This window comes from Anolis sagrei, chromosome 3 (genome assembly GCF_037176765.1).
Source record: "Anolis sagrei isolate rAnoSag1 chromosome 3, rAnoSag1.mat, whole genome shotgun sequence".
NCBI classification, from domain to species: domain Eukaryota; kingdom Metazoa; phylum Chordata; class Lepidosauria; order Squamata; family Dactyloidae; genus Anolis; species Anolis sagrei.
Window position 1 is genome coordinate 53,589,217 of NC_090023.1, and position 23,812 is coordinate 53,613,028.

General features: G+C 40.9%; 1 protein-coding gene across 1 annotated transcript; it reads left to right on the forward strand.

The window, feature by feature from the left end:
• The first annotated feature begins 1,873 nt into the window (after positions 1-1,873).
• Positions 1,874-22,667, forward strand: GPR89B (G protein-coupled receptor 89B). The gene is made up of 14 exons (XM_060770553.2): positions 1,874-2,018; positions 4,746-4,805; positions 5,295-5,398; positions 7,992-8,098; positions 8,230-8,331; positions 10,888-11,008; positions 12,675-12,755; positions 13,662-13,771; positions 15,766-15,854; positions 16,831-16,923; positions 17,274-17,369; positions 18,744-18,833; positions 21,941-22,006; positions 22,117-22,667. The coding sequence occupies exons 1-14, from the start codon at positions 1,977-1,979 to the stop codon at positions 22,321-22,323; spliced, it is 1,368 nt and encodes a 455-aa protein (XP_060626536.1). The 5' UTR covers positions 1,874-1,976; the 3' UTR covers positions 22,324-22,667.
• Positions 22,668-23,812: the final 1,145 nt, after the last annotated feature.

Sequence of the window (23,812 nt, forward strand, 5' to 3'; positions counted from 1 at the left end):
GCCATTTGCAACTGGGGGGCTTTGTGGGATGATGTAGGGGGAAAACCCTTAAAGCTAGAGAAACTCATCAAACTCTGCATACGCAAATGGTCTCTTTGCCCACTGCCAAGAGAGAGTTGCTGGCAGGTAAATATTTGGCAGTTTAGACCGGGAGATCATTCTCCAATTGCAAGCCCAATGCCGCCAGATGGAAAAGTGGGACAAACTGGCTTATGCGGTGTGATTCATGTCTGTGTACCACAGGGAGGCAGAAGAGGCTGAAAGCTTCCATCTCTTACTGTGCAGAGATGAGGGTTCAACAGCAATCCCCAGGGTGGTGAGACCCAAAGGGAAGGAATCAACTGACCTCAATAAGTCCCCTCTAGTAAAAAGGTAAAGGTAGAGGTTTCCTCATGACATTAAGTCTAGTCGTATCTGACACTGGGATGTGGTGCTCATCTCCATTTCTAAGCTGAAGAGCTGGCATTGTCTGTAGACACCTCCAAGGTCATGTGGCCAGCATGACTGCATGAAGCACAGTTACCTTCCTGCTAGAGTGGTACATATTGATCTCATACTTGCATGTTTTCTAACTGTTAGGTTGGTAGTAGCTGGGGAAAACAGTGGAAGCTCATTGCTCTCCCCCAATTCGACTCTGGGAGGTGGTGCTCATCTCCATTTCTAAACTGAAGAGCCGGAGTTGTCTGTAGACACGTCCAAGGTCATGTGGCCAGCATGACTGCATGAAGCGCTGTTATCTTCTTGTCAGACCAGTACTTATTGATCTCACATTTGCATGTTTTCGAATTGCTAGGCTGGTAGAAGCTGGGGGAAACAGTGGAAGCTCATCGCTCTCCCCTGATTCGAACCACCGATTTTTTGGTCAGCAAGTTCAGAAGCTCAGCGGTTTAACTCGCTGCACCACTGGGGTGTCCTATAATGCAGTTTATAGTTTAAAACTGCATTATATAGCAGTTTGGATGAGGACCTAGTGGATGACATATTTAGACAAAATATCTCTCCCTTTGCCCTGCCAAATATATTTGCTTTTCTTGGCCGTCACATTACTCCCTTTTCAACTTCTCTATCCAAACACTTATATTTTACTATGTTTAAAATCCTATGCAGGTTACCAGAACGACAGAGGCAAATCATCTAGCATGTTACCTTGGTCCTCCTGATAAGATTTTCTTCTTCTTCTGGAATGCTGTAAATCTGTGTTATATTGAAGTGTGTATTTATTCTACACCGCACCGAGCAGGGACATTTTATCGCTATAAAAACAAACATATCAAAACTTGTTGCTGAGACATTTCCAAAAAGAGACTATAATCTGGATTAGATATATAAAAGCCCTGGAATTCCTGATCAAATCTATTCTATAAAAGGATTTTATAGTTTCTGGGAATCTTAATTCTTACAGAAAATGGAAGAGGCTCAGTATTTAGACGAGTGAGTCTATAAATTTTTAAAAGCCTCACGTTTGCTTTTGCTCTAGCCAAGGCATGGGCCTACTTGGTAGGCTGTTTGGAATTGTGGGAGTTGAAGGGAGTTGAAGTCCAAAACACCTAGAGGGAGGGCCCAAGTAGGCCCATCCCTGTAGGCTGTTAGGAATTGTGGGAGTTGAAGTCCAAAACACCTGGAGGGAGGGCTCAAGTAGGCCCATGCCTGTAGGCTGTTAGGAATTGTGGGAGTTGAACTCCAAAACACCTGGAGGGAGGGCCAAAGTAGGCCCATACCTGAGGGATACATTCAAGACTACAAAACGACCTTGCTTCCATTCTAGACGCTTTAGACTTCATCCCCCAGAATCCTCGGCTATTGACCGAGTCAGCAAGGGCTTCTGGGAGTTGAAGTCCAAGGAACCAGGAAGTCCCGCCTCTAGAAGAAGCCCCGCCTTCTTCCGCGCCTATTGACAGCGTGGAGGCCGCTTGATTGACTGGAGGGAGAAGAAACAGGGCGGGGGGCCGGGGGGAGGCCTGGAGGCCTGCTCCACCATGAGCTTCCTGATCGACTCCAGCATCATGGTCGTCTCTCAGGTACAGACGCGTCGCCAATCCCCCCGGCAGTCATTTTCTGTGGAGCGAGCCATAACTCCCCCCCCCCCCGTTTCTCAAATATGGTCCAACCCTCTCGCTGAATGGGGCGCTTAGAAGGTGTGGGTTGTACCACTTTCAGCGGCAAGGAGGGAAGACTGGGTTGTACCACTTTTGACGGCGGGGGGAAGCCAGCTTTCCGCAGGGCTTCACTGTGCAGGCCTGGGGGAAAACTCACTAACTAAAAAAATGAGGCCTCTGGAGAGGTTTTGGGCTGTCCCACCATTCTCCAGGTTTGGGTGGTGTAAAAGGTCGGGGGTTTGAAGCGAATACAAGGTTCAAAAACCTACACCAAATGGGCCAGCTGTCACACTTCCAAGGGTGTATCTGCATTTTAGCATGAATGTAGTTTGACACTGCTTTAGCTGCCATGACTCACAGCTAGGGAATCCTGGGAGTTGTAGTTTAGCCTTTAGCATTCTATGCCAGAGAGTGCTGGTGCAACTCCCAGGATCCCATGGGAGTGAAAGTGCATTCATTCTACAGTGTAGATCAGGCCTGGGCAAACTTCGGCCCTCCAGGTGTTTTGGACTTCAACTCTCACAATTCCCAACAATTCCTAATTTTTATACCTATTTTATATACCTACTAGCCATCCCCTGCCACACGCTGCTGTGGCCGACTCTGGTGGTCATGGGGGTTCTGTGTGGGAAGTTTGGTCCAGTTCTATCGTTGGTGGGGTTCAGAATGCTCTGTGTTTGTAGGTGAACTACATATTCCAGCAACTACATCTCCCAAATGTCAATATTCTATTTTCCCCAAACTCCACCAGTGTTCACATTTGGGCATATTGAGTATTCATGCCAAGTTTGGACCAGATCCATCATTGTTTGAGTCCACAGTGCTCTCCGGATGTAGGTGAACTACAACTCCAAAACTAAAGGACAATGCCCACCAAACCCTTACAGTATTTTCTGTTGGTTATGGGAGAACTGTGTGCCTAGTTTGGTTCAATTCCATCGTGGGGTGGGGTTCAGAATGCTCTTTGATTGTAGGTGAACTATAAATCCCAACAATTATAACTCCCAAGTGACAAAATCAATTTTTTGTGTGTGAAGGACATACATTGGGTTGTTTGGTGTCTTGTGTCCAAATTTGGTGTCAATTCGTCCAGTGGTTTTTGAGTTCTGTTAATCCCACAAACGAATATTACATTTTTATTTATATTGATATACTGTGGCATAATGTAAAAATACCACATGTAGTTCATGTTTGATCAGCACTCCTCCCACTGCCTTGCCAGAGAACGAAAATATGCCATGCAGCTGAACAATAAAGAACATGTAGTTCACTCTTCGTAGTTCAGAACAGAATATGTACAATATGATAAAAAAAAACCCCATGGCCTTCTGGCAAACAAACTAGCCCAATGTGAACTAGGAAAAACTATGGTCAGGTGGATCAGTAATTGGTTAAATGGATGAACCTAGAGAGTGCTCAGTCACCAATGCTTCCTCTTCATCCTGGAAAGAAGTGACGAGTGGAGTGCCACAGGGTTTCGGTCCTGTTCAAAATTTTTATTAATGACTTAGATGAAGGGCTAGAAGGCATGATCATCAAGTTTGCAGACGACACCAAATTAGGAGGGATAGATTAGAGAGATGGGCCAAAACTAACAAAATGAAGTTCAGCAGTGACAAATGCAAGATACTCCACTTAGGCAGAAAAAACAAAATGCAAAGATATAGAATGGGGGACGCCTGGCTCAAGAGCAGTACGTGCGAAAAAGATCTTGGGGTCCTCATGGACAACAAGTGAAACATGAGCCAACAATGTGATGCGGCGGGGAAAAAAAGCCAATGGGATTTTGGCCTGCATCAGTAGGAGTATAGTGTCGAGATCCAGGGAAGTGATGCTATTCTGCCTTGATTAGACCACATCTGGAATACTGTGTCTAATTCTGGGCACCACAATTACTACAAGAAAGGAGATTGCATCTGAACATTAGGAAGAACTGCCTGACAGTGAGAGCCATTCAGCAGTGGAACTCTCTGCCCCAGGAGTGTGGTGGAGGCTCCTTCTTTGGAGACTTTTAAGCAGAGGCTGGATGGCCATCTGTCGGGGGTGCTTTGAATGCAATTTTCCTGCTTCTTGGCAGGGGGGTTGGATTGGATAGCTCATGAGGTCTCTTCCAACTCTATGATTCTGTGATTCCATGATCAGTTACATCAACTCACATAATGTCCTTTTATGAGAGATTTTAAATGGTCTTTCTTTGTCCATTTTGAGAAACTCCTTTAGCAGCTCATGAAGCAAGAGCACACTGCAAATTCTGTCTCTTTCACTCTCAAGAAATGCATAGCTCAAGCCTGAATGAAGAAAAATGTAATAGTGACTAAAAGTCTTAGGCTCAACTTGCACCCTGGGCATTTCCCGACCAATCAGCTGCATGCATCTTATTTTACAGTTGACACACAGACAGACAGACACACACACACACCCAGTAATACCTTGCATGCTCCAACATATACCTGGGGTCATGTAAAAATTTCTTGGGCAGAAAGGGGTTGTGAGTGGAAAAAGTTTAAGAAGTTCTGGTCTAGTACACATAACATTTTTTATTTCAGTATAATCTTACTTTCATAGCAAAACTATTGTTAAATGTTCTAAGATGTTTTGAGATTTCAATATTTTCTAAACATCTCCTGCTCTTATTCTGTCCCGCTGCAGATCCTGTTCTTTGGGTTTGGATGGCTGTTCTTCATGCGCCAACTCTTCAAAGACTATGAGGTGGGAATGATCAGAACATGGCTGCTAATGATTACTTTACTGTGACATGAAAGAGAAAAAACTAATGTGAAATATAACATGTGGCAAAACCACTTTCCTTTTTAGGTTCACTAATTTATAGACCTGCATTTGCTTGAGAGTAACCCTAATTTAACTCAGTGAGATACGTACAAGTAAATATACTTTTGGTGGTGCTTAAATTTTGTATTTTGCCAGATTTCTACCTGAGAGTATTGTTTTGAGTTTATTTTTGAATGATTTTAAAGTCTTCTGTATTAACATAGTACAAAAGCAATGAAATATCAGAGAAAAGAGTTATAAGAAGAAAAATTTAGAGTGCAGCTTATCTCTCTCTCTCCTTTTGGTTTATTCAAATATAAGTTCTTCTGTATTTTAAAATCCATGTTGATCTACGTGTTTCTTTTGAATATGAATATTGTATATATTATGGATATTAGTTTTGTTTCTGCTTCATTTCCTTTATTGCAGGTCCGGCAATATGTTGTACAGGTTGTCTTTTCAGTCACGTTTGCTTTTTCCTGCACCATGTTTGAACTTATTATTTTTGAGATTCTAGGAGTCTTAAGTAGCAGGTAGGTATAGCAACTTCTGTTAAAACATTTTTGTACTTTCGTGCTATTAATGGGTTCATTTGCTTGGCCGTAGCCGAGTCACTTTTAAAAGTCACTTTTTGTCTGTAAATTATGAATAGTATTTATTATTTATGGTCAGCAGGGAGATTGAACTAAAAATGTCAAAAATGGTTGCTAGGCTGTTTTCATGAAGTGTTTTTCCAACAGCGTTTGCTGCAGTGTATTTGGCAACATTCCCAACAGTAAATAAGACGCCAAAGAAAGTGTAGAAAATATTATAATGTTCTAAGGACTCTATTACCTATTTGTTGTTCAATTTAAAATTGTCTAGATTTCAAGATTTTTCTGTACCAGCTATATTCAGGCACCCGGTGTATGTCAAAATATTTATTGATCCCTAAATATGTCAGGCTATATTTATATAACTCCAGTTCAGTAATGCCACTGAGTTTTCTGTAGAACATAGTGATTCTATAAATTGCATTTGTCTACTGGACCCCACTGATTTGAACAACTTTTGGCCAGTCTCCAATCTCCCCTTTTTGGCAAAGTCTTGGAACATGTGGTTGCCTCGCAGCTCCAGGGGCTCTTGGATGAAACTGACTATCTGGATCTGTTGCAGTGTGGTTTCAGACCAAGTCGTGGAACTGAGACATCCATAGTCACCTTAGTGCCACAGAGAGCTTGACAGGTGGAGTGTGTCCCTGTTGGTTCTCCTGGACCTCTCAGGGCCTTCAGTGCTGTAGACCACAGTATCTTGGGTCACCTCGCAAAGATGGGTCTTGGAGGTACTGTTCTGCAGTTGCTCCAGTCCTTCCTGGAGGATTGTACCCAGAAGGTGTTGTTGGTGGGCACCTGCTTGGCCCTCCAACCATTGTCCTGTAGTATCCCGCAGGGCTCAATATTCTCTCCCATGTTGTTTAACATCTACATAAAGCTGTTGGGTGAGATCACCTGGGGTTTTGGAGTTTGATGTAATCTCTACGCAGATGACATCCAACTCTATCACTCCTTTCCACCAGATTCTAAAGAGACTGTCCAGGTTGTGAACCGGTGTCTGGCCGCTGTGACAGTCTGGATGAGGGCGGACAAATAGAAGTTGAATCCAGACAAGACAAAGGTCCTCCTGGTCAGTCACAAGGCTGAACAGGGTATAGAGTTAAGGCCTGTGCTGGTTGGGGTTACACTCCCCTTGAAGGTGCAGGTTCGCAGCTTGGAAGTCCTCCTGGACTCATCCCTGAGCCTGAAACCTCAGATTGGGGTGGTGGCTAGGGAGGCTTTTGCACAATTAAAACTTGTGCGCCAGTTGCACCCATACCTTGGGAAGTCAGACTTGGACACGGTGGTCCTTTCTCTCGTTACATCCAGGATAGACTACTGCAACGTAGTAGTTGTTTTTCAATTTCTCCCAAGCTATGGAATTGAATTTTCAGAGGGACTATGAACCATTTAAGGAGCCCCCGGTGGTGCAGTGGATTAAAGCACTGAGCTGCTGAGCTTGTTGATCGAAAGGTCGCAGGTTCGATTCCGGGGAGCTGTGTGAGCTTCCGCTGTCAGCCCTAGCTTCTGCCAACCTAGCAGTTCGAAAACATGCAAATGTGAGTAGATCAATAGGTACCGCTCTGGCGGGAAGGTAACGGCGCTCCATGCAGTCATGCCGGCCACATGACCTTGGAGGTGTCTATGGACAACGCTGGCTCTTCGGCTTAGAAATGGAGATGAGCACCACACCCCAGAGTCAGACATGACTGGACTTAATGTCAGGGGACTACCTTTACCTTTTACCTATAAACCATTTAAGAATAAGCTAAATCTTAATATTTGACTCAGACTTCTTAGTAAACAAGAGCCCCTTGGTTTAACCTTAGCTTCATTGCCCTAATTCACCACATTTTCAAGCTGAAGGCTGTTGGAGTCAGGCGACAAAGAACTTTAGTGCTGAGTCTCACCAACATATTGATGGCATACCATGCTAAAGCCCCAGGTGACTGCTTGCAATTATTTCATGTACATTTTCAGTAAAATAGGACACAAGACACCATTTGTGGGACAGCATGAGGGAGGGGTTTACAACCTGTGGCCTTGGGGTTGTATGTGGCTTACAGTTACTATAACTGAAGGAACCATCAGAACGCCACCTACTTTCCTCATAATTCAGTTGAATATCTGAGCTACAGGAAGAAAATGCAATTCTGTATTCTGACATTTCTGGACAGCTGGGAAGGCAAAATGTCCCTTTTAACTTTTCAGGAATCCTCCTTTCTGTCCATACAATTTATCCAACTGTAATAATGTTCTGAAGGTCTAGTCCAAACAATCCAGAAGGATACAAATATGGATGATATCAAAATTCAGTGAGAAATCCCAACCCCTGTTAGAGCTACATGATGTAGTTCATACTGTAAGTAATCCACTGAGGCAAGCAAAGAAGTCAAAGGTTCATGTTCAGTCAGAATCCGAACGGAAATGGGTCCATATTATCCAAATGTAATTGGAACAATGAGGCTATATATGACCTTCTTAGAAAGGGGAACAGTAATTGGAACGAGTTAAGAAAAACTATGATACTAATAAATTCTTCTGTTATTTTCAGCTCACGGTATTTTCATTGGAAATTGAACCTCTGTGTGATTTTGCTTGTTCTGGTCTTCATGGTCCCCTTTTATATTGGCTATTTTGTTGTGAGCAACATCCGATTGTGTAAGTATGCATTTGCTTTGGAGGACTGTTCTGGCAATATTGTTTTGAATAGTTGCCCAAAATGACAGCTGTCACACTGTGTGAAACAGATGATAATTTTAATTATTTTCATTTTTCTTTATTAATTTTAGTGCACAAGCACAGGCTGATTTTTGCCTGTACTATCTGGTTAATATTTATGTATTTCTTCTGGAAACTGGGAGATCCATTTCCTATCCTCAGTCCAAAACATGGTGAGTTTTCTAAAATATTTCACTTGCTAACTTCCTGAAACAAACCACTGTACATGCCATGCCATATGATATCTTTCTGTGGGTGAAAAGAACTGGCATCCCTTAATGTTTTGTGAGGTTGTGGTTTGTGGTTGTTTTGTGGTTTGCACAACACAATGCTATATATAGTAGATTTGCGAAAACCCAAGTCTCACTGTATTCAATTGGGCTTAGTACCATGTCGCGTTTTAACAGGCTTTCAAAGTACGACATCTAGACAATATTTTTCATGCTTTTTATGAATCTTTATTAGTAATTGAATTTTAGCACAAGCAATACGTAATTACGTGTTTGCTTGTAAATATGTTAAAGGTGTTCTAGGCATCACCATTTTTAATCTGGCTCTGATTATTATAAAGTAAAGCACAGTGCTCTTCCTGCTACTTTCCTTTAGGAAGTGCACACTTTTCAAAGGGCATCCTGGCCTCTAAAATTAATTCCTTCAACTGAGAATACTATGCTGATAGCTTTCAGTTTGTCTTTGTTTTTTAAATCCTAGCTTGGCTTTGTCCTTAGACAATAAGCTGCTTTTTGCAGCTCTTTTGTTGGTTATGCATATTATAGGTTGTGCACCAGAAGCAGTCAATTGGGGTTCAATGCAACATGCAGTCACTAGTTGCAGTTTTGAACATCTCGGACAGAAAACCTTTAATGGGCAGAAAGTAATTAAGGGTAAGTTTCTGTCTTTATGAACAGAAATAGTTGACCAAAGCAACAGAGTGAATTAATATCCTGATTTACTTGCTCTGTTAGGTGCTGCTGCTCTGAAAACCATTGGTTGTTAGGGCATGGTGATTTGCTAGGAAACTGCAAATATGGCACAAATATACCATATTTCATCGATTCTAAAATGCCATCGATCGTAAGATGCACATTAATGTCAATACCACCAACAGAAAAAAACTTTTATATATATATATATATATATATATATTAAAAGCACCTTCGATTTTAACACGTACCCCATTTTAGAGATGTTTATATGTGGAAAAAATCATGTCTTAAAATAGAAGATATACAGTAGTATGGGTCCTTATGCACTGGGGAAAAAGATTTGCCAGAGTACTGTAACAGCTGGCTTGAAGAAGCACTTCCTTAGCCATTATGTTTTCATATACCGTAATACTTCTAGATGTAAAGTCTGCACTCCAAGGGTGGTTCCAGACAGCACCAAACTGCACACTTTAATTAGGGGCAATCCCCCCCCCCCCCCAAAAAAAACCAAACAAACAAACAACAAAAAAAAAGCCCGGAACCTAAGAAGATGTCCAGATACAGACCTGTTGGTCCCAGGATTTCTGCCTCTGTTGTCCACACTTGCTGCTTTGCCCTGGGATTTTTCAGCCCCCAAGATGTCTGCCTCAGGACATCCACCAGAAACTTCGGTGATTTTTTTAAAAAACAAAAACTAACTATGCGAATCAAACAGGAATAAACACTTTTAAGCCAGGAACAGAACTTTGACATTATTGACACTTTTTAGAGCCTGAGTTCCTGGCCATTTGTGCTGACATATTTGGTTGTGTACTTGTGGCGTGGAACAACAGATTGCTGTTCCAAGGTTATACATGTGTGTTCCTGATTGCTCTTACTGTGAAAAGATGTACAACATTGACTAGGGAGCCACAACTTTGTCCTGGCCAGAGAAAATGTGCCCTCCACAAGTTTCATGAAGTTCCTGGCACACAAACAAAAGTTTTCGTGTTCTACTCAAGTGTCACCTTCTTTTTAGAAACCAACTGATCAGGAATAAACATCTAAAACCTGGGAACATATCCAGATAAAAAATCCCATGTTTGCCCAGTTCAGGGCCATCTGTCGGGGGTGCTTTGAATATGATTTTCCTGCTTCTTGGCACGGGGTTGGACTGGATGGCCCACAAAGTCTCTTCCAGCTCTATGATTCTAGTGACATACAGACATTTGAAGATGTGGATATTTGGCTCAAATCCAGGATATTCCTGCACCTGAAAATCTCACATGTTTTGCCCTTCGTAGCAATTGCTTCTGCATTTACATGGGATGGTGTTTGGCCACCCTCCTGTTTGCTGTGGGGGCTCCTGGGATAAAGGTACTGTCTGGACGGGCTCTAAGTTATTGATTATTTGACCACATTGCTGACTTTGTAACCATTTCAAAGAAATTAAATATTCTTGTACTCCCCTTGTGGGGCACTTGGGACCCTCCAAAAGTTGATGAACCTTTCTTCCTATAACCTTTTACTAATGACTAGGGTTGCACCCTAGTAAGTTAAGCTGCTCAGTAAGTTCTGCTACTATTGGCTACTCAGCCCTTTTGTACTGTCTCAAGTATTTCCGAGATGCTATTCATGGAGAGAATTGTCTACTTAGCTGATAAAAGCATATCTTAATATCAAACAACTGAACATCTATTGAGAGATCATAAACAAACTGATTTGTACAGATGATTTGTACTATATTAGTGACTGCAATTCTGCTTCTTTGTATTCTCAAAAATGTGCTCATGAAGTGAAGCTTATCCTCTTTCTTTTCATCAGGAATTCTATCCATAGAACAGCTCATCAGTCGAGTGGGCGTGATTGGGGTGACCCTTATGGCCCTGCTTTCTGGATTTGGTGCTGTGAATTGTCCATATACTTATATGTCTTATTTTCTAAGGTGAATTTTGTATTTATTTGTTTCATTTCATTTGTGTGTCACTCTCCCAGAGTGGGATCTAAGGTAGATCTCAGAGACAGTCATTTTAAAAAGATTCACAATACGATTTAGGAAAAATTGTGGAATTTGTTTCCAAAAGGTACACAATCCATTTGAACAAATTATGCAGGAATAGAAAAATAATGTGCCATGGAAAAATGTCACAGCTGGTAGTGAGGGGGATAGGAAAATGTGTGTCTAAAATGCTTTGCTTACAGGGATTGTGGTAACTGAGCCCTGGGTAAATAACTGGTTGTTCCTGCCTTTGCTCTCAGCAAGATATCTCAAGGAAAAAAGGCATTTCAAAAGAGATTGCAAGCTCTTTATTTAAAAGAGGGGGTGGTGGTGCAAAGCTGCGGTAGTCTTTCTTCTCTGCGTAAGAGAAGCACACTTCAGCTCTTTTAAGGTACCATAGTTGCTCCTGGGCCTCTGGACACAAGCAGGGAGGAAGAGAGATGTGCTGTTGAAACTTGACAGTAAACTGTAGCAATCAAAACATAATAGATTATAGAAATGAGATTGGCGAAGTAACTGGGAAACTTTGGGTGAGTGCAGATGAGGGTTTTGGTGAGCACTTGGCTCATCGGCACCCAGATCATTTCTGTTTATGTTTGGTTCTTCTCTAATGGTATTATTATTATTATTATTATTAATAATAATAATATTTTAATTATTTTTTAATTTAATCAAGTTTGATTGTATGTTAGTTCACTATTATGGGAGTCTTAGGATAGTGATTATTGTTGATTTGTGTACATTTCTGTTTTTGTTTTTAATGTTGATATGGTCAGTGGACTAATCAATAAACTTTGCTTTGCCCAATAATAATAATAATAATAATAATAATAATAATAATAATAATAATGGTAAAGGTTTCCCTTGACATGAAGTCTAGTCGTGTCTGACTCTGAGGGGTGGTGCTTACTTCCATTTCTAGGCCTAAGAGCCGGTGTTGTCCGTAAACACCTCCAAGGTCATGTGGCCAGCATGACAGCACAGAGCGCTGTTACCTTCCCGCAGAAGCGGTACCTACTCACATTTGCATGTTTTCGTACTGCTAGATTGGCAGAAGTTGGGCCTAACAGCGAGAGCTCACCCTGCTCCCTGAATGTGAACTGTTGACCTTTTGGTCAATGTTTGGCAACTCAGTGGTTTAACCTGCTGCGCCATCAGGGCCCCCGCTTTATCTCCCCAAAGGGTAAACAAGGGACAGAGGATAGAAGCAAGAAAGGAAGTATTTCTAGTAATTTCTAGTTCAAGGATGGCGCATGGCTAGATTGAGTTGGCCATTCTTTGTATTAGAGCAGTGGTTCTCAACCTGGGATCCCCAGATGTTTTTGGCCTACAACTCCCAGAAATCCTAACAGCTGGTAAACTGGCTGGGATTTCTGTGAGTTGTAGGCCAAAAACATCTGGGGACCCCAGGTTGAGAACCACTGTATTAGAGAGTAAAATCATAGAGTTGGAAGAGACCACAAGGGCCATATAGTCCAATCCCTAGTTATGTAAGAAAATGCAGTCAAAGCACTTCTGACAGATGGTCATCTAGCCTCATCTTAAAACCCCCCAGAGAAGTATTATAATGCCAGAATAATATCAATCACCTTATATTCCTGTCTTTTTGTAGGAATGTGACAGATGCAGATATTCTAGCTTTGGAACGCCGACTCCTCCAAACTATGGACATGATCATCAGCAAGAAAAAAAGGCGAGGCAGTAATCTTGGGATTAAAATCTTATCAGGAGAATGACTTGCCAGTAGACAAATTATTCTTACTGTAGACCAGTGGTTCTCAACCTGTGGGTCGCAGCCAAGCAGTGGGCCATGAAAGTGAAAATCCGGTCCCTAGTGAGCAAAATATGACATGATGGTTTGAAGGTCAAGAGAAATGTCATTCAGTTCAGCCATACTACAGTGCTGCAAAAATGATATCTCATGTAATCGTTGTTCTCTTCCTTCTTGAGAGGTTTTTGCATCGCTATCATTGTCCTACGAGGCATATGTGGGTAGGCTTGAAGACTAGTGTCATAGGCATCGAAGATTTGTCAGAGGTGGCTTGGGATCAAGGTGGAGCTTTTTGCAGCAGTAGATTTTCCAACATGCATATTTGATGTGTATGTGTATGTGGAACTTAACATTTTTTTCTCCACTTTTGCTGGGATCCAGCATTCCTAAATCTCAAGCCTACCATATTTAGACTTCTAAAGTGTGAGAGTGACTTAAAGTGGACCCAATAACATTTTAATTTAAATCATCTTTATTGTGAAGATTTTACATTAAGGGGGTAATTAAAATGAGATAGGGTATATAGCAAGGGGAAGAAGTGAGATGGAAGGGGCTTTGGGGTTTTGGAGTGGGGGAAGGGAAAAGGGGAGGAGGAGAATAAAGAGAGAAAACATATATAATAATAATAAAAAGAGGGGGGATGTGGATCCAATAAAATCCATGGAACATGAGTTAGTCATGATTTAGCTTATCTCTCCTTAATTTCACGATGTCCTCTTAAATTGACTGAAGCTGGATCAAATCCACTATAAATGTGTGCTGCATTTTATTTTGGTTCTAGTTTGTATCTCATGTTTTTTTAATCACTTGGTTTTTCCTTCCAATCAGGATAGCAATGGTTCACAGAAACATGTTCCAGAGAGGGGAAGTACACAACAAAACCAGTGGTTTCTGGGGAATGATAAAAAGCGTTACAACATCCTCAACAGGCGGTGAAAGTATCCTTTATGGTTTGCTTTGGAAAAGTGATTGGTGGGTTGACAGGTAGTTAAGCAAAACAATGTGAGGAGATCATTATTAACATGTAGCACACAGACTATGTAGAACTCCTTACCTGCAATTCTTTAATGTCATATATCTTGCAGAATGTAACAGTAATCCGGAGCTCTTTCTATGCATGGGCATAAAAGCTTGACAGTAAAAAAAGATGTCAAGAAACCCCTGAAGGATGCTAAAGGAGAATGCTTTGGTTACCAAGGGCTGGTAAAACAGCAAATAAATGGGTCCTAGAGTAAATCAAGCCTGCACTTTCACTAAAAGCCATAATGTGCAATATTGAGTAGAAGCCAATAGGAAAAGAGAAATATTGCCTTAAGGTCAAGGAAATCATAGCCCTGAATTTGCAAGACATAAGTAGGGCAGATGATGACTTGGGTTCTAGTAGGTCTTTCAGTCATAGGCATGTCATGAATCAAAATCAACATCAATTAGCAACAGTAAATCTAGGACTGCAAAATACCTGCCCCATTGGGACATTTACTCTTTTGACAAGCCTGCAGTTCTCATAAATGATAGTGAATGGAAATGAGAAATATCCAGTATGCATAACCTTAGCTGTGTATCCTAACCTCTCTTTTTACAAGACGAATATGTCAGTATTTATTTAGATACCTTACTGGGAAAGAAATGTTGTGAGATATAGCCAGGTATTGAGAGTCAACTGCAACTTATTGTTGTGGCTGACTTATCTTCTTCCTTGTGTTTGAATATCTTGGATTACATCCGAGATTTCAGCATTGTTTAGGTATGAGATGTAATAACTAGCAGATAAGTGAGGAAGACGCATTGCATAACTGTACATACTATAGCTATTACAATATTTATTCTATTTCCCCTCTATAAGGCCCCCGGTGGTGCAGCAGGTTAAACCGCTGAGCTGCTGAACTTTCTGACTGAAAGGTTGGCCAGTAGAATCTGGGGAGTGGGGTGAGCTCCTGTTGTTAGGCCCAGCTTCTGCCAACCCAGCAGTTCGAAAACGTTCCAGTGTGAGTAGATCAATGGGTACTTCTTCTGTGGGAAGGTAACGGTGCTCCATGGAGGTGTCCATGACCACTACCCCACAGAGTCGGACACAACTAGACTTAACCTTTACCTTCCCCTCCATAACTTCTCATACAACTTAAACATGTTTGAACATTACAATGTTGCGCTCTTCTCTGCTGCCTGTTTTGGAACCAACCAAGTGATCTGAGGTTCTCTTAAGAAAACAGACAAATTGTCCTAGTTACAGAGGGAGAAATGCAGTTCTACTAACTACAGCATCTGATTTGCATCAACCATTGCAATCCTCCAGGTGGCAGTGGTGCACAATTTCTGTAGTAGATAAATAACTAAAAAGTAACAATGCTGGTTTATGAGTAAAAACACAACTCACTTAGACAGTGATTTTACTGTAACCAGCTAAAATCCCAGAGAAGTCTGAATGCTTCTGAGTTCTCCCAAATTTCTCAATTGGCTATGAAAAGAAAGGAACCAGAAGGGTCCCAAAACTAGCTGAGATGTTATACCTATAGGCTCTAAAAGTTGAACTCAAATCGGGTTATGAGATAAGTGAATATCTAGTAGGTGCACAGTATCAGATTGCACGTAGTGATGTAATATTGAGAAAAAGAGCCAATAGGCCAGTTTCCATTTGTGAAGGGCCAAAAGCTACCTGTATTTGGTGAAATTGTATTTGGTGAAATTACACAGATTGCCAAATATGAAGCAATTTGCACAATAATTCCACAGCAAAGTAAACTATGTTGTGCTTTAAAGAAGGGGCTGGGTTTTTGTATACTGTATGCCTTTGTTGACTCATAATTTTGAAAGCTTTTTGGTGAATCTGCTATTATTGAAGGGACAAAAGGAAACTGGAAATGTGTGCTATATATATATATTCCCTCAGAAGATATTAAATGGGACTTTGCCCTTAACAACGTTGATTGGCCAGATCTGGCGCTTATCCAGCAGGAAGTAGATGCTCTGGAGGAGCTGAGTCGCCAGCTTTTCTTGGAGACGGCCGACCTGCATGCTACCAAGGTGCAGGCTAAGGGGATTGCTCTCATTCCTGATGGGTGGGTAAAAGAAATGGCAGAGTGGGCAAAAACAAGGGAGCAAATTTAGAAAACATCCAGTGGGTGTATGTGCTATTGGGAGCTTTAGCTCATCTACTCATTATTCCTCCCCCCCCCCTTTTTTTTCTTAAAAGTGTTGATGATCAAGACCATTGCCCAGTTCAAACCTTTTCATGAGCCATACACATGGAAATGAATGTATATTGCAGTCAGTCTTGCTGCCTGGATAGAAAATAATTCGTTTATGGGAAGGTTTTCATCTGCAGTGAATGCCCGTATTACTCAGAGCAAGGAAAATGCTTTCTGGACTACAGTTTCCATCATCCTCCAGGATGCAGTGGTAATTCTGGCCGGAGGATTCATGCCATTTTAACCTAAGCTGTAATGCTGTCAGATACTTTTTTTGGTCTCAAGAGCAACTTGAGAAACTGCAAGTCGCTTTTAGTGTGAGAGAATTGGCCACCTGCAAGGATGTTGCCCATGGGACACCTGGATGTGTTACCATACTGTGGGAGGCTTCTCTCGCATGAGAAGCTGGAGCTGACAGACGGGAGCTCATCCCGCTCATCAGATTCAAACTGCCGACCTTTCGAGTCAGTAATCCTGTCGGCACCCTTTGCGCCACTGGGTGCTTCTTGTCATAGACTGAAACACCAAAAAAAAAAAAAAAAAGAAAAAAGAAAAGAAAAGAAAAAAAGAGAGAGAGAATGTGGCCTTGTGAGATAAAGTCTAGGCTTGTTTTTTTTATTGTGTAAGTTGAATGTATTTGTCCTTGGCAAATCTTGATCTGGCAGCTGCAAAAAGGTCAACATGTACACTCTCTGTGTGTCACATGGTCTGTATGGTATGCTAATTGTTTTATTGATGAGAAATCTATGAAGTAAGACATGTCAGGTTAAAATGAATGATTCATGGAACTGAAAAAGGTTTCCTCTCTGCAGGAAAGAATAGAATATTCAAAGACATTCCAAGGGAAATACTTCAACTTTCTGGGCTACTTTTTCTCCATCTACTGTGTTTGGAAAATTTTTATGGTATGTAATACTATTATTGAGATAAGTATTTTTCTTACGGTTGCATTTTTGTAGATTCTTAGCGCATCCTTGACTTCTATTCTTCATTCCACCCCATTTACGAAGTGTGAATGTGACAGATTGGTATGCATTTTCCTCTTTAGAAGTGCATAATAGATTTTTTGTATTAAAAATTGTGTGACCTCTTAGTTGTATTTTTTTAAAGAGATAGTTTTTCAGACAAAGGCCACATCTTCTACTTTATAATTATACACACATACTATGGAAGAAGCATTCATATATCCTATGATGGTTGTAGTGACAGTAATGTATATTGTGTTTTTTCCCCTTTTCCTTTGCTCTCTTTTTAGGCAACAATTAATATTGTATTTGACAGAGTTGGGAAGACTGATCCTGTTACAAGAGGAATTGAGATTACCGTGAATTACTTGGGGATTCAGTTTGATGTGAGCACTTATAAAAAATGAACTTCTTTTAGCAATGTTCCTTTATACTTACTGCATTCTATTCTGTTCACAGCTAGATAATATGTGAGTTAATATAGGCTTTTGAAAGGTTGCATGATCTTGTAATACTTATTGACAGATGCCATTAGCATCTTGTTGTTGTTGTTTTGATCCACAACAAGATTAGTACACAGTAAACAAGATCACTATGCTGGCTTTTGTATTTGATCACATGTCGGATACTTCCCAAGTAAGTGTCTAGGGCTGTGTGATGTATTGGCGAATGATAGGTGCAGATCTGAATAGGGTAGCCTTCTGCAGCTGACAGATGGTAATTTTGTCAGCACCGATTGTTTTTAAGTACAGGCCAAGGTCTTTAGGCACTGATTACTGCTCGGACCACCTTTACTGAGTTAAACCAGAGTCTTTGCAGTTCTGTCTTTAAATCCTCATATAATGCAAACTTTTCCAGTTGCTTCTCGACAATTCTGCTGTCACCTGGGATTGCAACATTGACGATCCATACTTAGTTTTTTCCCATGATTGTGAGGTCAGGAGCATTATGCTCCACAACTCTGTCAGTCTGAATTCGGAAGTCCCAGAGTAATTTGACATGTTCATTTTCTGTAACTTTTTTCCAACTTGTGATCCCACTAGATGATGATGATGATTATTATTATTATTATTATTTACCCTTTTTACCAATGTAGGGACTCAAGGAGAGTTAAAGACTAACCCCCTTTGAGTTCCTGTATTGTTAGAAAGGTGGGATAAAAATGAAAAAATGCTGAGAACTGCCATGAGTTTAAATTTTGGGGAAAAGGTGGGATATAGCAACAACTACTACTGAAATCTTTCATGGAAGAGGGTGACTTGATCTATAACATAGCCCAGCAAAAAATATTTGTGTCTTGATTTTTAGGTCTGTTCCTGGGGTTATTTGCAATGCTGATTCAGAAAATTGCATTGGATAGACATCATCAGCTCTGGCTTCTTAGATATGGTTATAAAGAGTATCTATGGATGAACAAATTAAGATTGGCATATGACATACATTCTGTATTTCAAAAAACTAGAGTTGATAGGGGAAAGCTGTGCCATTATTGGAAATAGTAGGTCAAATATACCCAGAAACTAGACTAACATTTGAGGCATCATAATAGTATGTTGGCCAGTGAAATCTGTTTCTTATGACTAAAATTAACTCTGACTCCTATGTTAACTATGTGAACAATACTATCAAGAACTATATGTGTGCAACTAAAATATCTGAAAGGTATATCTAGGCAGCCTGTGTGTTAATGCTCAAATGAAGTAGCCACTCTGTGAACCACTCTGAGAGTTTAACCGTCCTCTCTCTTCATGTCACTGCAGGTAAAATTCTGGTCCCAGCATATTTCCTTTATCCTTGTTGGAATAATTATTGTCACTTCTATCAGAGGTTTGTTGATAACACTTACAAAGGTAAGTTTGGACATTTTTTTCCATGTCAGGAGCGACTTGAGAAACTGCAAGTCACTTCTGGTGTGAGATAATTGGCTGTTTGCAAGGGCGTTGCCCAGGGGACGCCTGGGTGTTTTACCATCTTGTGGGAGGCTTCTCTCATCTCCCCACATGAGGAGCTGGAGCTGACAGACGGGAGCTCACCCTGCTTCCCAGACTCGAACCGCTGAACTTTCGGTCAACAATTCTGCCGGTACAAGAGCTTAACCCTTTGCGACACTGGGGGCTCCAGTATGGACATGAGGCTGTTCCACATAGTTGAACAGAGGAGTGTGTGAATGAGAGAATTTAGTTCGTTTGTAAGATCTTAAGATAGATTGATCTGTATAGTATTTACCCCCCCCCCCCCCCCAAAAAAAGCGGAAGCCCCTTGTATTGTTCTGTCATATTGTCATTATACTTTAGGGATCTGAGTTATATTTGACATTATAGTACAGCTAGAAAATAACAGTGTTGTGTAGTAGAATATCTGTTTCAACTGTTTCTAGCAATTTAATTAAAACATTGGCTTCTTCTGAGACCTTTTGCTCTTGGCAATATTGGAAACTTTGCTTTGAATGTGTGTTGGGAATATGAAGGTTATTGGTGCATGTCATGTTCCCTTCTGGTCATGCAGAGGGAGGATTGCTGTTGCCTTCCTCTGAATATAGTCTGCAGCACCTGGCATTCCTTGTCAGTCTCCATAACCAGCCAGATCCTGCTTAGCTTCTCAGATCAGACAGGATTAGTGGGGGAAATGGCAAGTGTGACAATTCTGCAGTGCTGCTCATTCTTTTGCAGGTATAAAACATTGGCGTGGCTATTGGAAAGTAGAAAGCAACCTCAAAGAAACCTGGTCATATTAACAGCACATTCAATTTCATGATGATCATGTAATATATATATATATAGTTGGGTCATACAGCTTGTATGGATCATGAGATCTGTCTTATGTATGGATTAGAAAAATCATGGATAGCATTCTCAAGATAATGGCATATTTTCCCCAACTACTGCAAGCCCTTGAATAATTGTTTTGGGGTTTTTTTTTGGAATTTCCAAGACATTTGAAACATAATACAGTTGTTTTATCACATCTTATATTCCAAGATCTATATTCCCAACCTATGTAAGTAATGGGAGCATTACTTACGTAGCATTATAAAAATACAGCACTGTCAAACCTATCATTTCTACATTATTCCAATTTTATCCGTTACATATAGTTATTGTAATGTGTTCATTCATTGCTCAGCCACAATCTTTCTTGGATGTTTGGGGATTTAAATTCACCATTGCTTTTACACGTGAAGTTACTAAATGACTTCCTAGTTTAATCAAATAGATCTTCTTTCAACTCTTCTTTTGCTAATCTTAATTTATAGGTTAGCTTTTCCAATAGTTTCAATTCTTCTTTTACTAATTTTAACTTTTCCAATAGAGCTAGTATCGATGTCCTGTTTAACCAACTCTTTATTGTCGGATTCTCTAACTTTTTCCAGGATTTCACTGGAATTTTTCCAAACTGTATTGAAGTTTGCCTGTTTGAAAGGGTACCTGGTTTTAATCAGGGCCACTTGCATTTACAGTTGTCCCTCGACATTTCATAAAATCACAGAGTTGGAAGAGACCACGTGGGCCATCCAGTCCAACCCCCTGCCAAGAACCAGGAAAATCACATTCAAAGCACTCCTAACAGGTGGCCATCCAGCCTCTGTTTAAAAGTCTCCAAAGAAGCTCCTTCTTTGGAAGCTCCTTCCACCACACTCTGGAAGCTCCTTCCACCACACTCTGGAAGCTCCTTCCACCACACTCTGGGGCAGAGAGTTCATCTGCTGAAGTTCTTCCTAATGTTCAGGTGGAATCTGAATTCCTGCAAGTTGAAACCATTGTTCCACGTCCTAGTCTCCAGGGCAGTAGAAAACAAGCTTGCTTCTTCCTTCCTATCAATTCTCACATATTTATACATGGCCATCATGTCTCCTCTCAGCCTTCTCATCTGCAAGCTAAACATGTCCAGTTCTTTAAGCCGCTCCTCATAGGGCTTCTTCTCCAGACCTCTGATCATTTTAGTCACCCTCCTCTGGACACATTCCAGCTTGTCAACATCTCCCTTCAATTGTGGTGCCCAGAATTGGACACAGTATTTCAGGTGTGGTTAGACCAAGGCAGAATAGAAGGGTGGCATGACTTCCCTGGATCTAGACACTATGCTCCTGTTTATGCAGGCCAAAATCCCATTGGCTTTTTAAGCTGCTGCATCACATTGTTGGCTCATGTTTAACTTGTTGTCCACAAAGACTCCAATATCTTTTTCACACGTACTGCTGTCGAGCCATGTATCTTTGCATTTCAATTTTTTCTGCCTAAGAACAAATGCTGTTTTGACTTTTGCAGATTTGATTATTCACAGTTTTGATTTAAAAAATTCTCTAGGTACTGCAGTGTGACTCTAGTTATACTGAGTGATCTGTAGAGTTTAGAAAGAGCACTTTTCTAGGAATCTCTAGGTCTGCTAAGCTGATTCTTCTAATGGAAATTGACCATAGAATTGTGCTGGAAGATGTAGACATTTCTTAAAAAGTTATCTCTAAGGTAAAAAAAATCTATATCACATTTTGTCACTTTCACAGCGGGCCTGTGCCTCTTACCCAGCCAATGTGAAGGGCTGATTGCAGAGTAAAATATCTTACATAGTCATTGCCATAAAAATGCAATTTCTTGTTTCTGATCCCAAATGGACGTAGAAGACAATGTGTGATATCCTCAGAGGGGAAAAGATAGTTTTGTTAAGTCATCCTAATGATTTGACAGATCAAGAGTTAAATCCAATGACTAGTTATAACTGGATTGAGTGTTAACTTTTTCTAGTTGACTCTTTTAAATAAATTGGTGATATAACAAGCACAGTCCCATTCTAAAGTCATGCCAAGTATGAGGAATTGATGCTTTATGTGATGAATATTATAGTTATTTTCTAGTTTTATTCTAGAAATATTATTAATATGTCTTTGATAATAGGTTGCTTCCTATGTAGGTGTGTAATTACATGTTCTGGCAAGCTGATGTTTGTCTGTCTTCCTCCACAGTTTTTCTATGCTATCTCGAGCAGCAAATCTTCCAACGTTATAGTTTTGTTGCTGGCACAGATCATGGTGAGTATTTCGGGGAACTTTGAAGGAGAAAAGCTACTTCTTGTCCTCTCCAATCTGTTTATTCAGCGGGGGAAACAGGGCACCTGATGGTTCTTTTCTCTTCCTTGCAGGGGATGTATTTTGTGTCTTCGGTGCTACTTATTCGGATGAGCATGCCCTTGGAGTATCGCACCATCATTACCGAAGTCCTAGGGGAATTGCAGTTCAACTTCTACCACCGCTGGTTTGATGTGATATTCCTTGTCAGCGCTCTCTCCAGTATCCTCTTCCTATATCTCGCACATAAGCAGGCTCCTGAAAAACATATGGCACCCTGACTGCTTCTTAATCCTTCGTTGCATGGTGGGTGAGGACGATGTGTTGGCATACTGCCGTCTTATAGTGGCTGCTCCTACGATGGATAATCGGCTCCTTGGTTCAGATCAAATGATTAGCTGCGGGCAAAGAGGGGCAAGAGGTGGCCTGCGAGATGCAGCTCTCGGAAGACAAGTATGTCCTTGGGGAAATAAACCACAAGAGGAAAAGAAAAAAGAGCTCTCAGGAAGCAGGAGTGGGAGAAACTGCTCTGTAGTGTTTGGAAAATGAGACTGGCAATATTGTCTTAATCTGGAAAGTGGTGATTCTGGAACCAAATTTCTAAATAAATCGGATTTTGTAATAATTTGTGGTATTTATCAATCCTAAACTTTTTGCTTTTGATAGCTTAAAGGGGGGCCAAGAGTGCAGAATTATATGGGCATTTCTAACATTGTCCTGAGAAGCTTGTGACCCAACTGAATACTGTCTACTTTCATTTTTTACCTTATATTACGGTTACAGATTCACATCAGTGGTCTAATATTGTTAGGCCATAATATGGGTAGCAGGAATACAGTACAGTCAACTCCCTGCATACCTGGGATTCTGCATCCCCAGATTCAACCACACATGTCTTCAAAATATTTGTAAAAAATTCAAAAACCAAAGTTCGATTTTGCTCTTATATATAAGGGCCCCCTGGTGGTGCAGCAAGTTAAACTGCTGAACTTGCTGACCGAAAGGTTGGCAGTTCAAATCCGGGGAGCAGGGTGAGTTCCTGCTGTTAGGCTCAGCTTCTGCCAACCTAGCAGTTTGAAAACATGCAAATGTGACTAGATCAATAGGTATCGCTTATTCAGGAAGGTAACGGCACTCCCTGCAGTCATATGACCATGATCTTGGAGGTGCCTATGGACAATGCCGGCTCTTTGGATTAGAAATGGAGATGAGCACCACCACCCAGAGTTGGACATGATTAAATTTAATGTCAGGGGAAACCTGGACACAATTTTACTGCAGATGTGTGTGTGTGTGTATGTAAAGGAATTTGAGGATCCACGGATTTTGATATCTATGAGGGTCTTGGAGCCAATATCAGTGGATACCAATGGCCCGTGTTATTATGAAATGCATTTCAGCCCTTTTATTGCTTTATTGCAACCATTTATTGTAAATAATACCCGCACCTTGTAGAATTTCAGTAGCAAAGATCTATGTATTATAATAATCTGCTATTGCTGGTGGAATACAGCAGGGTGTCATTGCTGGTCTTTGAATACCTTCCCTAGACAGAGTGGTGTACCTGCGAATAATATGGGGACAACTCCCAGTAGCAGCTGATAATAAAGTCATGGAAAGGGATGCCCTCTTTTTTTTTTAATAGCAGTAACTATATTATTTAAATGTTGCTTTCACACACAAGCCATCCATGTAGCACTATCTGTTCTATGTGACATTTGTGTTTGATGGGGGCAGTGCAAGAGTTAGTACTGATTGACTTCACTAGTA